The 13620-nt window shown below is 38.5% G+C and overlaps 1 protein-coding gene across 2 annotated transcripts in view; it reads left to right on the top strand.

The window, feature by feature from the left end:
* The first annotated feature begins 3779 nt into the window (after positions 1–3779).
* KCNT2 (potassium sodium-activated channel subfamily T member 2) overlaps positions 3780–13620 on the top strand; it is a 571079-nt gene continuing 561238 nt past the window's right edge. For both annotated transcript variants that reach the window (XM_049868194.1, XM_049868196.1), the window contains exon 1: positions 3780–4554. In XM_049868194.1, the coding sequence (XP_049724151.1) occupies positions 4460–4554 (95 nt within the window). In that variant the 5' untranslated portion in view covers positions 3780–4459. The remainder of the gene's footprint in view (positions 4555–13620) is intronic.

Here is a 13620-nt window from a genome sequence, read left to right as displayed (position 1 = left end):
CTCCATCATATTCTATGATAGCTCCTGTGTTCATTATTCACAAGATAATTGTCAGTACATTGTCAACAGTTAATAAAACCATTCCTCATTCATCATCCATGGGAATAAACCTTTCCTTTTTAACCCAAAACATTGGCATAATCAATCAATGTATTGGGAACCTGAATTTTTTTTAAAGGCTTTTTTCCACCCTTTGTCATGGATTGAATTGTGTCCCCCAAAAATATCTGTCAACTTGGCTAGGTCACGATTCCCAGTATTGTATGATTGTCTACCATTTCGTCATCTGATGTGATTTCCCTATGTTGTTGTATATCCTATCACTATGTTGTTAATGAGATAGACTAGCGGCAGCTATATTGATGAGATCTACAAGATTGGATAGTGTCTTAAACCAATCTCTTTTGAGATATAAAAGAGAGAAGCGAGCAGAAAGACAGGGGGACCTCATACCACCAAGAAGCAGTGCCAGGAGCAGAGTACTTCCTTTAGGCCTGAGGTTCCTGTGCTGAGATATTCCCAGACCAAGGGGCTGAGATGCTTCCAGACCAAGGGAAGACTGATGACAAGGACCTTCCTCCAGAGCCAACAGAGACAGAAAGCCTTCCCCTGGAGCTGGCGCCGCGAATTTGGACTTCTAGCCTACCGTGAGAGAATAAACTTCTCTTTGTTAAAGTCATCCACTTGTGGTATTTCTGCTATAGCAGACCTAGGTGACGAAGGGAAACCCTGGTGGAGTAGTGATTAAGTGCTATGGCTGCTAACCAAAAGGTCAGCAGTTCAAATCCACCAGGTGCTCCTTGGAAACTCTATGGGGCAGTTCTACTCTGTCGTATAGGGTCACTATGAGTTGGAATTATCTCGATGGCAACAGGTTTTAGATGACAAAGACACCCTTATTGAAAAGGAAGGGGACAAATTAGGATATCCTCAAATGTGTTTGGTAGAAAATTAAAAAAAAAATTGTAAATTAGAGAACCAGATTTCTCTCAAATCCTCATTCTGGATGCTCATTCCACCAGCATAAAAATTTGAAAAACATTTGGTGAATTCTATCTGTTAGTAAAGAACCAACCTCTTTTATTGCTCTACTCTACATTAATTGTTGACTAGGGGGCTTAAGAGTATGAGTGTACAAAGCGCAAAACTGTAATGTACAGAACCGAGTTTAAAACTTTCCAAAAATTAAACCTCATGTTATAGTAGAATGAAAGCTTTTGCACGTGCTCACACACACACACACACACAAACACAGAGAGTGAGAGAGAAAGATGTCATGAGGCAGAAGATGAACGACAAATGAAACCAAGGTAAAAAGCGAGAAAGAAAAATATATTTTAACAGCAGGGAATGCCAAGACATAATATTAAAAGCTTAAAGTACCGAAAGGCAGGCGGGAGAATTAAAAGTCAAAATTAATGACAAAAGAAAAAAAATAAAAGTCTGCTACAAAAAAAAAGAGCCAACTGATCTTCCCCTTCTAAATTTAAGTTTCAATGCCCAAATAGTGCTATGTTTTAAGAAATGCTAAGTATCATATTTCTTATACTGTATTATTCTTTTAATTTTCTTAAATTTAGTGGTCCAAGATTCTTCACATTGACAACAATATTTAGGCACACAACACAAAAAAGCGTACATTAATGCAGTAGTTTCCAAGGGTTTGGCTTGACACATTGGGGTTCTCTGTACCCTTAACAGCTGTGCTGTGACACTATTAGCTGAGTAGGTTTTGATTGATTTATTTATTTTCCTGTTTAATCTACCTGCCCCTTCCTAAGCTGCATTTTTAGAATCATCTGGGTACTTAGGAACCAAATAACTAAGATTGTTACAAATGTATAAAATAGGGTGCTAAGCTTTAAACTTTTTAAAAATAAATATTGTTTTACTCTCTAACCTTCTGCATCTTAGGTGTCTAATACTTAATAATTTTTTTGTTTAATTTCCTGATTCCTGAGATTGTTACTGATATGTAAATATTTCAGATTTTTGAGTCATCCAAATATATGAAGTCAGACTATAATAATGTAAACATTAACCTGAAACCTTGAAAAAGTAAATTCTCATACAGCCACCTTACTAGCGGATCATAAAGTTCAAAATATAAACCACATATTCTCTTTTTTTGCACCAACTAATAATGTACTGATATAACTTTCTCATTTGGCAAAATAATTACAAAAGTTCATGCAAAAGAAATATAGACAAATAATGTAACTCTGACTCTGGGGTTAATGCAAATGTGAAAAAAAAGTATTAATGTCTTAGGTTTACAAGCTTTTAATATATCTCAGCATGTATTTACTCAGGTTTTACTACTTTCAAGGCACTGTGCTAGAAAGATAAGCCACAGGAGGAGGGACAGAGACAGAAGAGAAATGCAGAGATAAACTTCACGCAGAGTATGATAGCACTACAAAAGCAATGTACTTAAAAGGTGTACAAACGGTTCAAAGGAAGAAGGTCATCAGAGCCAGCTGGAAGACTCTGGAAATCTAGTGGAGGACATGATCCTGTGGGATACCTCTAGAAGAATGGGTAGAATTTTGATCATAGAGACATAGGCTATGATTGTTCTCTTTCCACCGTGATTCTTCTGGTCTAGGTACTCATCCTCTTTTATCTGCTAAGAGAAATCCGGCTGATTTCTTCCAGCATTTCTAGCTTCTTTAGAGACCTTCTCTACATGATCTCTACTGAGAAACGTACCAAATTAATCACTATTTTGCGCAAGCCAAACGTTTTTTCTTTCTTCATTTTTTTGTCTCTTTGTCTCTACTCATGCTATTCCCTGTCTCACATCTCCTCCCTTCCCTTAAGTGCCATGCAAACGAATATATAAGGCTTAATTCATTTTCAATAAGTCTTCCTTGACTCCTCCAGGAATAACTGTGTTATCTCACAGGTATTTCCAAGTTCTTTTTATGTTCTTTACAACTTCTATCATGTTCTATGGAAACCCTGGTGACATAGTGGTTAAGTGCTGCAGCTGCTAACCAAAAGGTTGGCAGTTTGAATCCACCAGGCGCTCTTGGAAACTCTATGAGGCAGCTCTACAGTATCCTATAGGGTCTGAGTCCTAATCTACTCGAAGGCAACGGGTTATCCTATTCTGTTACTTCAAGTATAAGGCTTGTTTCCCTGGGCGTACTGTGGGAGCATTAATGGAATGGGCAATAATATATTCTCAGGGCCTAGCCCAGAGCGTGTCCTGTAGTTGTCTGCGTGTTCATATGTACCCTGATGAAATCAGCTCTTGCTAGGAAGAAAAGTATGTGGAAACAAACAAACCAAGACTTGTATAGCATGGTTCCTGTAAGCAGCGGTGATACCGTAAACAAAATCTAGGTTCACTTCTTCTTTTGGGGTGTGAACAACCGATAGGAGCTTTCGTAAGGATGGGGCCCGTAGAACCCATAAGCCCACAACAGTGCTAGGAGCAACAACAGGAGAAACAGTTACTTACTACTGTATAATCCTTAATGCGTTTCAATGCACTTTCCTAGTTACCATTCAATTTTTCTTTTCCGTGGTCTATGAAAGCCCTTCATCCTTTTCCGGGTCAGGAAAATACCTCCTTTTTTCAGAGTGTGAGTAAAAATGAGACTTTCCTGGGGCGAAAGCTGGGAATTCCCTCTCCAGCAAAGCCCACCTCGGCTGGAGAAGATCAAAGGGAAGTTGGTTGTAGCACCTAGGAACCGTCCAAGCACCCCGCACCCCCTCCTCCCAGAGAAGGGTCAGGAGCCCGGGAATCCGCTAATTAGCTCGCCCCCATTGGTTGTCCCCAAGGCACCCCCGTGCCGTCACTGTGTTATGCTAATGAGGGGGAGCCTCATTGGCTCGGCCCACAGCGGCAGCTCCTAAGGGCGTTCGTCAGGAGCGCACGGTTGGTGGCGTCTTGGACCAGACCCGGTCCCCTGCTCCCGCCTGCCCTCAGCTGTGCCCGGTGCACGCCCGCCCCAGGGAACCGCAGCCGGGAGCTGCCCTTGGAGGAGGATCTTTTACCTGCTTCTTTGGAAAGTGCTTCACCATCACGCGGCGCGCGCTCCCGCCCCTTCCCCTCTTTCTAGGCACCACGCGGTTTTTTCGGCGAAGTAACTTTTGCACTCCCGCCTCTCCTCTCCCTCCCCCCCAGTCCTGGGGACCAGAGGCGGTACCGAGTCTGGGGGCGGTTCCGTGGCAGCGTTGATTCACGTCTGGGCCAGACTTTTGCTCCAGGGTTGGGTTTGTATCGCCCCCATCATACCCTCAGGAAAGAGGAGCCAGGCCCCTTCCAGCCTCAGCTTCCGGCTCAGAGCAGACCCCCCTCCCCCATCCCACTCCCCTTCCCGTTCTCCCTCCTGTTCCTCTCTCGGCCACAATATTTCATTAGTGCTCTCCCCCTACTCCGCAGTATTTTCTTTCTTTTTCCCTCCTCTCCATTTGTCGTTTTATATTTCCCACTGTTTGAGGAAGGATGGTTGATTTGGAGAGCGAAGTGCCCCCTCTGCCTCCCAGGTACAGGTTTCGGGATTTGCTGTTAGGGGACCAAGGATGGCAAAACGACGACAGGTGAGTGACATGGTGCAACGTTGTTCTGTAAAGATAGCTGGAAAAGAGACGCGGGTGGTGGTGGGGGGTGACTAAGGGGGGAAAGAGAGAGAGAAGAGGAGAAGGGAGCCAGAAAGGGAGACTGTGAGACTGGGGGAGGGAGTAAAAGGCACTCTTTGATGTGCCTCTCCATTTTGACTCTGTAGAGCAATTGCTATAGACAAGGAACCCTTTTTTCACTTTCTTTTCCTTGTAATGCATTTATTCGGTGCATATTCTTTTGTCTTTGTGCTTCCCTAGGGTGCGTATAAGGCTTTTATCAGAGGTACGGTATATCCAAATGGCACACAGTATCAGTACCAAATGATTTGCTTTTTTTTTTTTTTTCCCTTTAGGTGTTAATCAGTTTCGAAAATATGCCCAACTTGATTAAAAAAACACGTTAAAAACTTAAATCTCCCGCACCTATGTACTTCTTGTCAGTGTTGTCTTGATTGAGTGTTTATTTCCTACTGGGAATTTTGTACGGTTTAAACATTTGGAGTTGCAGGTAGACAACTGGTTTACATCCGTAACAGGTAGTTAGTGAAAACGACAACCTTTGCAATAGAAAAATATTCACTTTGAACAGGTAATTGTGACTAATAATGGTGTATTAATAATGGAGTTGGTATAGTGCAATGCAGCCTTTCCATAATTATTTTTTTAGTGTTATGTATGTCTCAAAATCCAAACAGTTTCAAAACCAGAATATTGATTATTAGCAAAATATTGCCTATATGTTTCATCTATGGTATCAACTACTCTGTCTAGTTAAACTTCTGAAATGCCTCCAGCTATCTCCTCATCATTACTTAAAAACCTTACCTTGTGTTTGTTTGAATTTAGTATTTTCTGGAATAGTCAATTCATGTATTGCATACATTTTTTTTTTTTTTAAATCACATGTATACTAACTAGACTCTCAACTGAATTGGTATGTTTCCTTCAAGTTCAGTTTGGTATTGTTGTTTTATTTTAACATACAAGATCCTTTATTGATCCAGTCTAACATCTGCTGCCCATTCAACCACTGGGCAATACACCTCCATCTTTTCCTCACGTCTCACCTTCCGATGCCAACTCCTGTCCCTAAACACTGGGGATTTTATCTTGGGTATCAATTATGAACTTATTCGGTTTTATACTAGTAATTTAAAGGGATGTGGATGTTTCTTAGAAGATAATACTTTAATTTCTTCTTTTTTAGGGAAAAACACATGTATTGGTAAAAATTAAAAGAGCAAATACCAGTTAACCAGTATACTTGGAAAGAAAGGTGTTCTGGTTAATTGATATAAAGAAGACCTGGTTAGTTGAATACTACCTAAACGAGACACTGATATATTTTTTAAAAAAAGTTTTGAACAATCTTTTAAAATATCGTTTACAATAAAAGTGGTGCTAGCCCAACTTTAACTTAAAAATCAAGGCAAATTCTCATTAAAATAAGGTCTATACTTGAAGATTTGACTTATTTTGTGGCCTGATGACAAATTAATATTTGGTTTTGGTTCCATTTTTTATTAGCACAAATTTTGGAATTTGAAGACAAGATCTTTGGACTCATAGGGGCCCAGACCTCAACCCTTTGCTTATTTGCTTAGTGGGCTTGGTCAAGTCATTCAGCCATTGTAAGACCTAAAAATACCAAAACCAAACCTGTTGCTGTGGAGTCGATTCCTATTCATAGCAACCCTATAGGATGGAGTGGAAATGCTCCATAGGGTTTCCAAGGCGTGCCTGGTAGATTTGAACTGCTGACCTTTTGGTTAGCAGCCACAGCCCTTAACTGCTACGCCACCAGGTTTTCCATTATAAGACTTAGTAAACTTATTTCTGCAATCAAAAATCATACCTCATAAGATTGTGACAAGGAAGGAGTGATCTTAGTCGGCACCAAGCACTGACTAGTGTTTTACCTATGTTATATGTTGTCATGGTCTATCCTCACACAATCCCAGAAAAATAGGCAGTTATTTTTTATTTTAGGGAGTAGGAGATTGAGTTTCTGGGAAGTTAAATTTTTGTCTTGGGTAATATACCTTACAAATGTAAAGGTGACACTTGAGCTGAGTTCTTTGTGACTTAAATCCTTCAAGAAACTCAACTTCTTTCCACTTAACCCATTTAATTTATAAAAATAATTTTATAGCCTAGCATTGCTTAGGTGCTTATTAAATATTGGTTCACTTCCTCGGTTCTCATTTGCAGTTTGCCGTTCTTTTTGTCTAATATAGTCTGAAATCTCACTTTGCAATTAAGTCTGAATAGCAGTCTTACCTTATTCAGTTATCTTCATGGACTCAGTTACACAGAGTTGAGGTGGAAGCACTCATTCATATAGGTGCAGGCAGGTAGTTTCCACCAATAAATGAGTTTGGTGCTCTGCCCAGATTCTCCAGAGTGCTTTCTAAGGACATCTTCTGCCTGAGAATTTTTCTCTCACTGGCCCCTGAAGCACACCAAGCCTGCATAGAGAAAAACCAGAAACCACAAGGTAAATGCTTCCGAAACAGTCCTCAACCAATGGTGGATAAAGAGTAGTTGAATATATACCTTAGGTTCCCTGCTTGTTGCTTGAGATAACTCTGAGGCTTGTTCTATTCTTTCTCCAATGGGTTTGAGTTCCATTTGCCCACCATGGTACCTGGTTTAATAATCCAAGATTAATGGATTCTTTCCCCTCTTCCCTACTGGTATTTTCTGGGATCAGTTCACAAATAAACTACTTATACTTCAGTCCTTACCTTGGGTCTGCTTCTGGGAAATCTAAACCAAGTTGAGTATCTTCTGTATCTAGATTGTCATGTTCCTAGATATGATGGTGGAATTTTCTCCCAACTGTGAGATGGTAGACACTTTCCACCATACTCCTCACCTTAAGAATTTTAAATTAAATCTTAGCAGAGATTGGTTGACTAGCATATAAAAATGAGTGAAGCATAAGAGATAGATGAAGGGGTGGTATTAAATGGGACATATTGGTGGGACTATAAGATATAGGGAAACCCTGGTGGTATAGTGGTTAAGAGCTATGGCTGCTAATCAAAAGGTCGTTAGTTCAAATCTACCAGGTGCTCTTTGGAAACTATGGGGCAGTTTTACTCTGTCCTACTGGGTTGCCAAGAGTAGGAATTGACTCAACGGCAAAGAGTTTGTTTATAGGGTATAGGAAGTGTATACTCTATACCTTAGCTTTTTGTGGAACTAACTTTGGATACCCATTGTTGTCCAGTCGATTCCAACTCATAGTGATCCATAGGACAGAGTAGGACTGGCCCATAGAGTTTCCAAGGAATGATGGGTGGATTCAAACTGCCAGCCTTTCGGTTAGCAGCTGAGCTCTTAACCACTGCTCCACCAGGGCCCCTAACTTTGGATAGATCATCCAAATTTATGTTGTGCCTCCTTTCAGTAGAGGAAAAAATATGTATGTACACCTTCTCCTCATTTACAGATTATTTCGTTGTCCAACATCTGACACTTACGGCAATAATAAAAAATCTACTATCCCACTATTTTGTACATTAACATGACCAGTGGGGCATGTAGCGCCCAACACCAGGTGCTCCTTGGAAACTCTAAGGGGTAGTTTTACTCTGCCCACTAGAGTTGCTGCCAGTTGGAATCGACTTGACGGCAATGAATTTGTTTGTTTGTTTATATTTCCTGTTTCTCTTGGGCTATAGGGAAGCTGTTGTCCCACTGACAGTACGTGCCGCTGGAAGGTGGGGACATGTATAACTGAAATGCAAGAAGTGGGCGCTCCATTTTTGAATAGTGCGATTTTGCATAATGACCTGGTCTTTGGAATCCAACCATGTCGATGAGTGAAGAAAGGATGTATATGCACACAAATTGTTTTTATAATACATGAAATACATATTATATATACAATTCATATGTAATGTATCTGTAGTACGTGAAATACTGTATCAGTAATACATACTGTATATGTAATGAATATGTAATGCATAATTATATATACATATATATGTGTATGTGTATATATGTATAGGGTCTTGGTGGCACAGTGGATAAGCATTTGGCTGCTAACCAAAAAGTCACAAGTTCAAATCTACCAGCTGCTGCTTGAAACCCTGTGGGGCAGTTGTACTCTATCCTATAGGGTTGCAATGAGTTGGGCAATGGGTTTGATTTTTGGTTTATATGTGTATATATATAGTCTCAATGCCATCCTTGCATAATTATACCTCCCTCCTTTGCATTCTCATATCCTTTTCTGAGTGGCATATAAAGGAACAAAAGTTAGACATAGCAGTGCAGAGAATTTAGCATGTGGATAACATTTGTTCTGTGGGGTTATGAAAAAGTTTGAGAGTTGCAGAATGAGATTACTGCTTGTGCCTTAGGGATGTCTCTTGCATATATGATGCATATTTGTTGCTTTGGCATCCTGAGTAAAGCATAAAAATCTAATTTAAGAGGTTTGTATTTCTCCAATGGCCACTTAGCCATTTAACTAATATTTGAATGCATACTACATCTCAGGGCCTCATTAAGTTAGGTTTGTGAAGCATAAAAAGAGGAAAATGAAAGAGTACCTAGTCTGGAAGTGTTCACAGATATAATTAGAAGTGGATTCCCCCCAGAAAATGGACGGTATTATTTATGGTATGGTGATGACCTTGCAGAAATTCAGTTTTAATATTCTGTCAGGGAGATCCTGCACCATTTGTTGATATGATGTCCAGCATTTGCTTGAAAATAAGGTAGCTCAATTCACTATATTAAAGAGGACTCAATATATTAGTATATTCTGAGTTTAATATGTTAATGTTTAGTATCTTCAGAGTTACTCTGTGATTGAAATTACTATACCTAGAGATTGAAGTTAACTGTCTTACGTGGAAGCCAGTCTGATATGGAGAATTGTTGTAGTGCCAAAAATCCATTGTTTTCTGTTTTAATATTTCTGTGATTCATAAAACAATAAAGATTTAGGTTATCCTCCTGGAGATAACTGGTTAATATTTTGGAAACACCTTCAGACACTGAGACAAGTCCTTCTCATCCCTCATCATGACTTACGGAGTTTAAAGTTTGGAACACAATGCACTTGAGGTGGATAAATTGTCACAACTCCAGTCACTGTTAGTGGACAGTTCTCAGACGTAGTGATAGAAGAGTAGGCCGTTTATTTCACTGAGGTCTTTATAGTTTTAAAAAATTTGGTCAGTTGTCTCAATAGCAGTAATTTTAAGTATATCTCATACTTTATAGGTGGCACTTAAAAGTAATGCAAACAAGTCACCTAATGCATTGTAGTGTTTCAAACCATAATAGGATTTTACCAAAATACAAGTGAATCAATTTACAGTTTAAAAAGTATTTATAAAATGAGAAAATGTTTGCCTGCCTTTTGTATTATGTGAAATTTTAGATATACTGCAAAAAGTCATACTTTATACATTCAAATTAAATTGGGGAGAATGTGTTTTAGACAGATTTTTGTGTTATCAATCTATTTATTTATTTATTGTGCCTTAAGTGAAAGTTTACATATTGAGTCAGTCTCTCATACAAAAATTTATGCACACCTTGCTGTGTACTCCTAGGAAACCCTCGTGGCGTAGTGGTTAAGTGCTACAGCTGCTAACCAAAGGGTCGGCAGTTCGAATCCGCCAGGTGCTCCTTAGAAACTCTATGGGGCAGTTCTACTCTGTCCTGTAGGGCCGCTATGAGTCAGAATCGAGTCGATGACACTGGGTTTTGGTTTTTATATACTCCATATACTCCTGATTTCTCTCATCCTAATGAGACAGCACACTCCTTCTCTCCACTTTCTCTTTTCGTGTCTGTTCTGCCAGCCTCTGACCCCCTCTGCCCTCTCATCTCCCCTCCAGGCAGGAGAAGCCAACATAGTCTCATGTGTCTATTCGATCCAAATGTTATCAATTTTATCTCATAATAAATCATGTATTATTTGAAAAGTAGTTATTTTAAAGTACTTAGAATTCTAAGTTTTTTTTCCTTCATAAGTTTAGGTCAATAAATGTACTTTTAAAATATTTAAAGTGTCGTTAAAAAGAATAGTATGTTGTTTTTTACTGTTTGCTGTATTTATATAGTAGAATCAGCCGTGCATATATGTAACCTATAAAATTGATTTAAGCATTTATTGTTAGATAAAGAATCCAGACAATACTGTGTTTCTTAGGACTATTAACTGTATTAAGAGAAATCTCCATGAAAAAGGCAAAAAAAAAATTGAAACTGACTAGGCAACTTGATGCAAAAATTACTTTAGACTTAAGTAGTGAAATACATAAAATGCAGAGAAAATGCTTTGTTCGGTAAGTATAGTTTTTCAATAGTTACTAAGAATCTGAGAATCATATTTTATATCAAAATATATATAACCTCTTCCTTTTGACCTACTCTTATAAAAAAAAATTAAACGTGGCTTTTCAAATTACTAAGAATTTATTTTTTTAAAGTTTGATTTCACTAAACCACTATCACATATTCACTTTCTGTATATGTAATACCTTTTCTGTGAGTATTGCACTTTTAACTTTTCGCGGTACCTCCGCATATAAAAAGTCTTGGATCAAGGAGGTTAGAGTGTAGTAATCTCATTTTTCATATAAGGTATATGACATTTTGAAGAAATTAAACTTTCTTCCAAACTGTCTGTCTGTTGTAGCTCCAACTCAATCTTGAGGAAAGATGCAAATCATATTTCAGAGTACAAGAAAGAAAATTATTTCAGCTAACTTAATTGTTTTATCGAAATTATTAATATACTATTTCCCTTCTCTGGTAATAATGTAATTCAACTTCTGCAAAAATAGATTTAAGAGATAGTCTGAGAAATACAAGGAGCCATGGTGGCACAACCGTTAAGCACTTGGTCGAATTCCTGGTGGCGCAATGTTAAGAGCTGGGCGGCTAACCAAAAGGAGCACAGTTTGAATCCACCAGCTGCTCCTTGGAAACCCTGAGGAGGCAGTTCTACTCTGTCAGATTGGGTCTCTACGACCCGGAATTGACTTGACGGCAATGTGTTTGGTTTGGTTTTATTTTTTTGCTAACCAAAAGGTCGGTGGTTTGAAGTCAGCAGCGCTCTGTGGGAGAAAAGACCTGGCAATCTGCCCCAGTAAAGATTACAACCTAGGAAACCCTATGGGGTGGTTCTACCCTGTCCTGTAGGGTCACTGTGAGTTGGAGTCTACTTGATGGAACACAACAATAACATGAGAAATACAGGGGGCAGTGGTGGTTCGGTGGTAGAATTTTTCCCTTTCATGCAGAAGACTTGTGTTCCATTCCCTGCCAGTGCACTTCAAAGGCAGCTACCACCTGTCTGTCAGTGGAGGCTCAAGTATTGCCATGAAGTCGAATAGGTTTCTGTGGAGCTTTCGGACTAAGACAAACTAGGAAGAAAGGCATGGCAATTTACTTCTGAAAAAACAGCCATTGAAAATCCTACAAAACGTAATTCTAGTATGATGAACATGGGGTCGCCATGAGTTGCAACTGGTTAATAGTGAAGGAGACTTCATAGTGCAGTGGGTAAGGGCTTGGATGCTAACTGAAAGGTTGCTGGTTCGAATCCACTAGCTGCTTTGCAGGAGAAAGATGTGGCAGTCTGCTTCTATAAAGATTAAGCCTTGGAAACCGTGTGGGGGCTGTTCTATTCGGTTCTGTAGGGTCACTACGAATTGAAATAAATGACAATGGGTTTGGTTTGGGTTTAGAAAATAGTGAATTCAATATTTTTATTGGCTTTTACAAGTCCCGTTCTTGTTTATTAAAATATTTTATATATTCTTAAATAATATATTTTGTTATTGTTGGTTCATCTGTTTATATTACTGTATTTATGTATTGGCAGTGTCATCGTATGCAGTATGCTTATCAAAATTATCTTTAGAAGTGAAGCAAAAAAAATATTTTTTTTACATTGGAATTTAGTCCTTGCTTTATAGTTTGAAATTAAACTAGCTTGACCTTTTCTGAGCAATGTTTTTTAAACCTCCATCAAGATGTTTTTTAAACTAATGCTTTTCCTGAGTTTTAAATTGTTAATTACAAATTTCTCTGTAAAACTAAGCAAAACAATAGATAATGATCTAGAAAAACAATTACTTTCACTCTTTGACAGTCCTCAGCTGCATATGGGATATTTTTTATGGGTTGTGAAAAAAAATGCTTTTCTCAAGGATCTTAACCATCACAGAGCAGTGAAGTTGCAATTTAAATAACTGACATCTATAAAAACATTGTGAGCTAAGAAAGAAAAGTAACCTGGATAGGATACACCATGTCCATGCTGATATTATATTATCCTTATCTGTTCAATTACTTTTCTTTTTTTTGACTTTCTTTTTATAATGTGTGGTTTTATATATATTTGTGTATATAAGTATAAAAATATATAAATGACAGAAACTAAGCACCACCTAAGCGATGACTACCCCTTTCTCTTCCCTCCTGCCCCTGGTAACCAATAATAAACTTTGGTCTCTGTATATTTGCCAATTTCTGGGTATTTCATATATGTGTATCATATAATAGTTGTGCTTTTATGACTGACTTAATTTCACTTAGGATAATGTTTTCAAGGTTCATACATGTTGTAGCATGTATCAGCACTTCATTTTTGTTTATGACCCAGTAATATTCCACTGAGTTGTGTATGTCACATTTTGTTTATCTGTTGATCACTTGATGGACATGTAGGTGTTTCCACTTTTTGGCTATTGTGAATAACCCTGCAATGAGCATTGGTGTACACAAGTATATGCATACATTCCTGACTGCAGTTCTTTTGTGTATATACCTAGGATTGGAATTGCTGAGTCATATGGTAATTCTCTGTTTAACTTTTTGAGGAAACACTAAACTGTTTTCCACAAGGGCTGCACCAGTTTACAATTCTACCGGAAATGGATGAGGTTTCCAATTTCTCCACATCCTTGCCAACACTTGCTGTTTTCTGTTTTTCTGATGTTAGCCATTCTAATGGGAGTAAAATAGTGTCTTATTGTGGTTTTGATTTGCATTTACCTAATGACT

The sequence above is a fragment of the Elephas maximus genome, chromosome 24 (assembly GCF_024166365.1).
Source record: "Elephas maximus indicus isolate mEleMax1 chromosome 24, mEleMax1 primary haplotype, whole genome shotgun sequence".
Lineage (NCBI taxonomy): Eukaryota > Metazoa > Chordata > Mammalia > Proboscidea > Elephantidae > Elephas > Elephas maximus.
The sequence above is the reverse complement of the archived record's forward strand: the minus strand, read 5'-3'. Positions and strand labels throughout refer to the sequence as shown.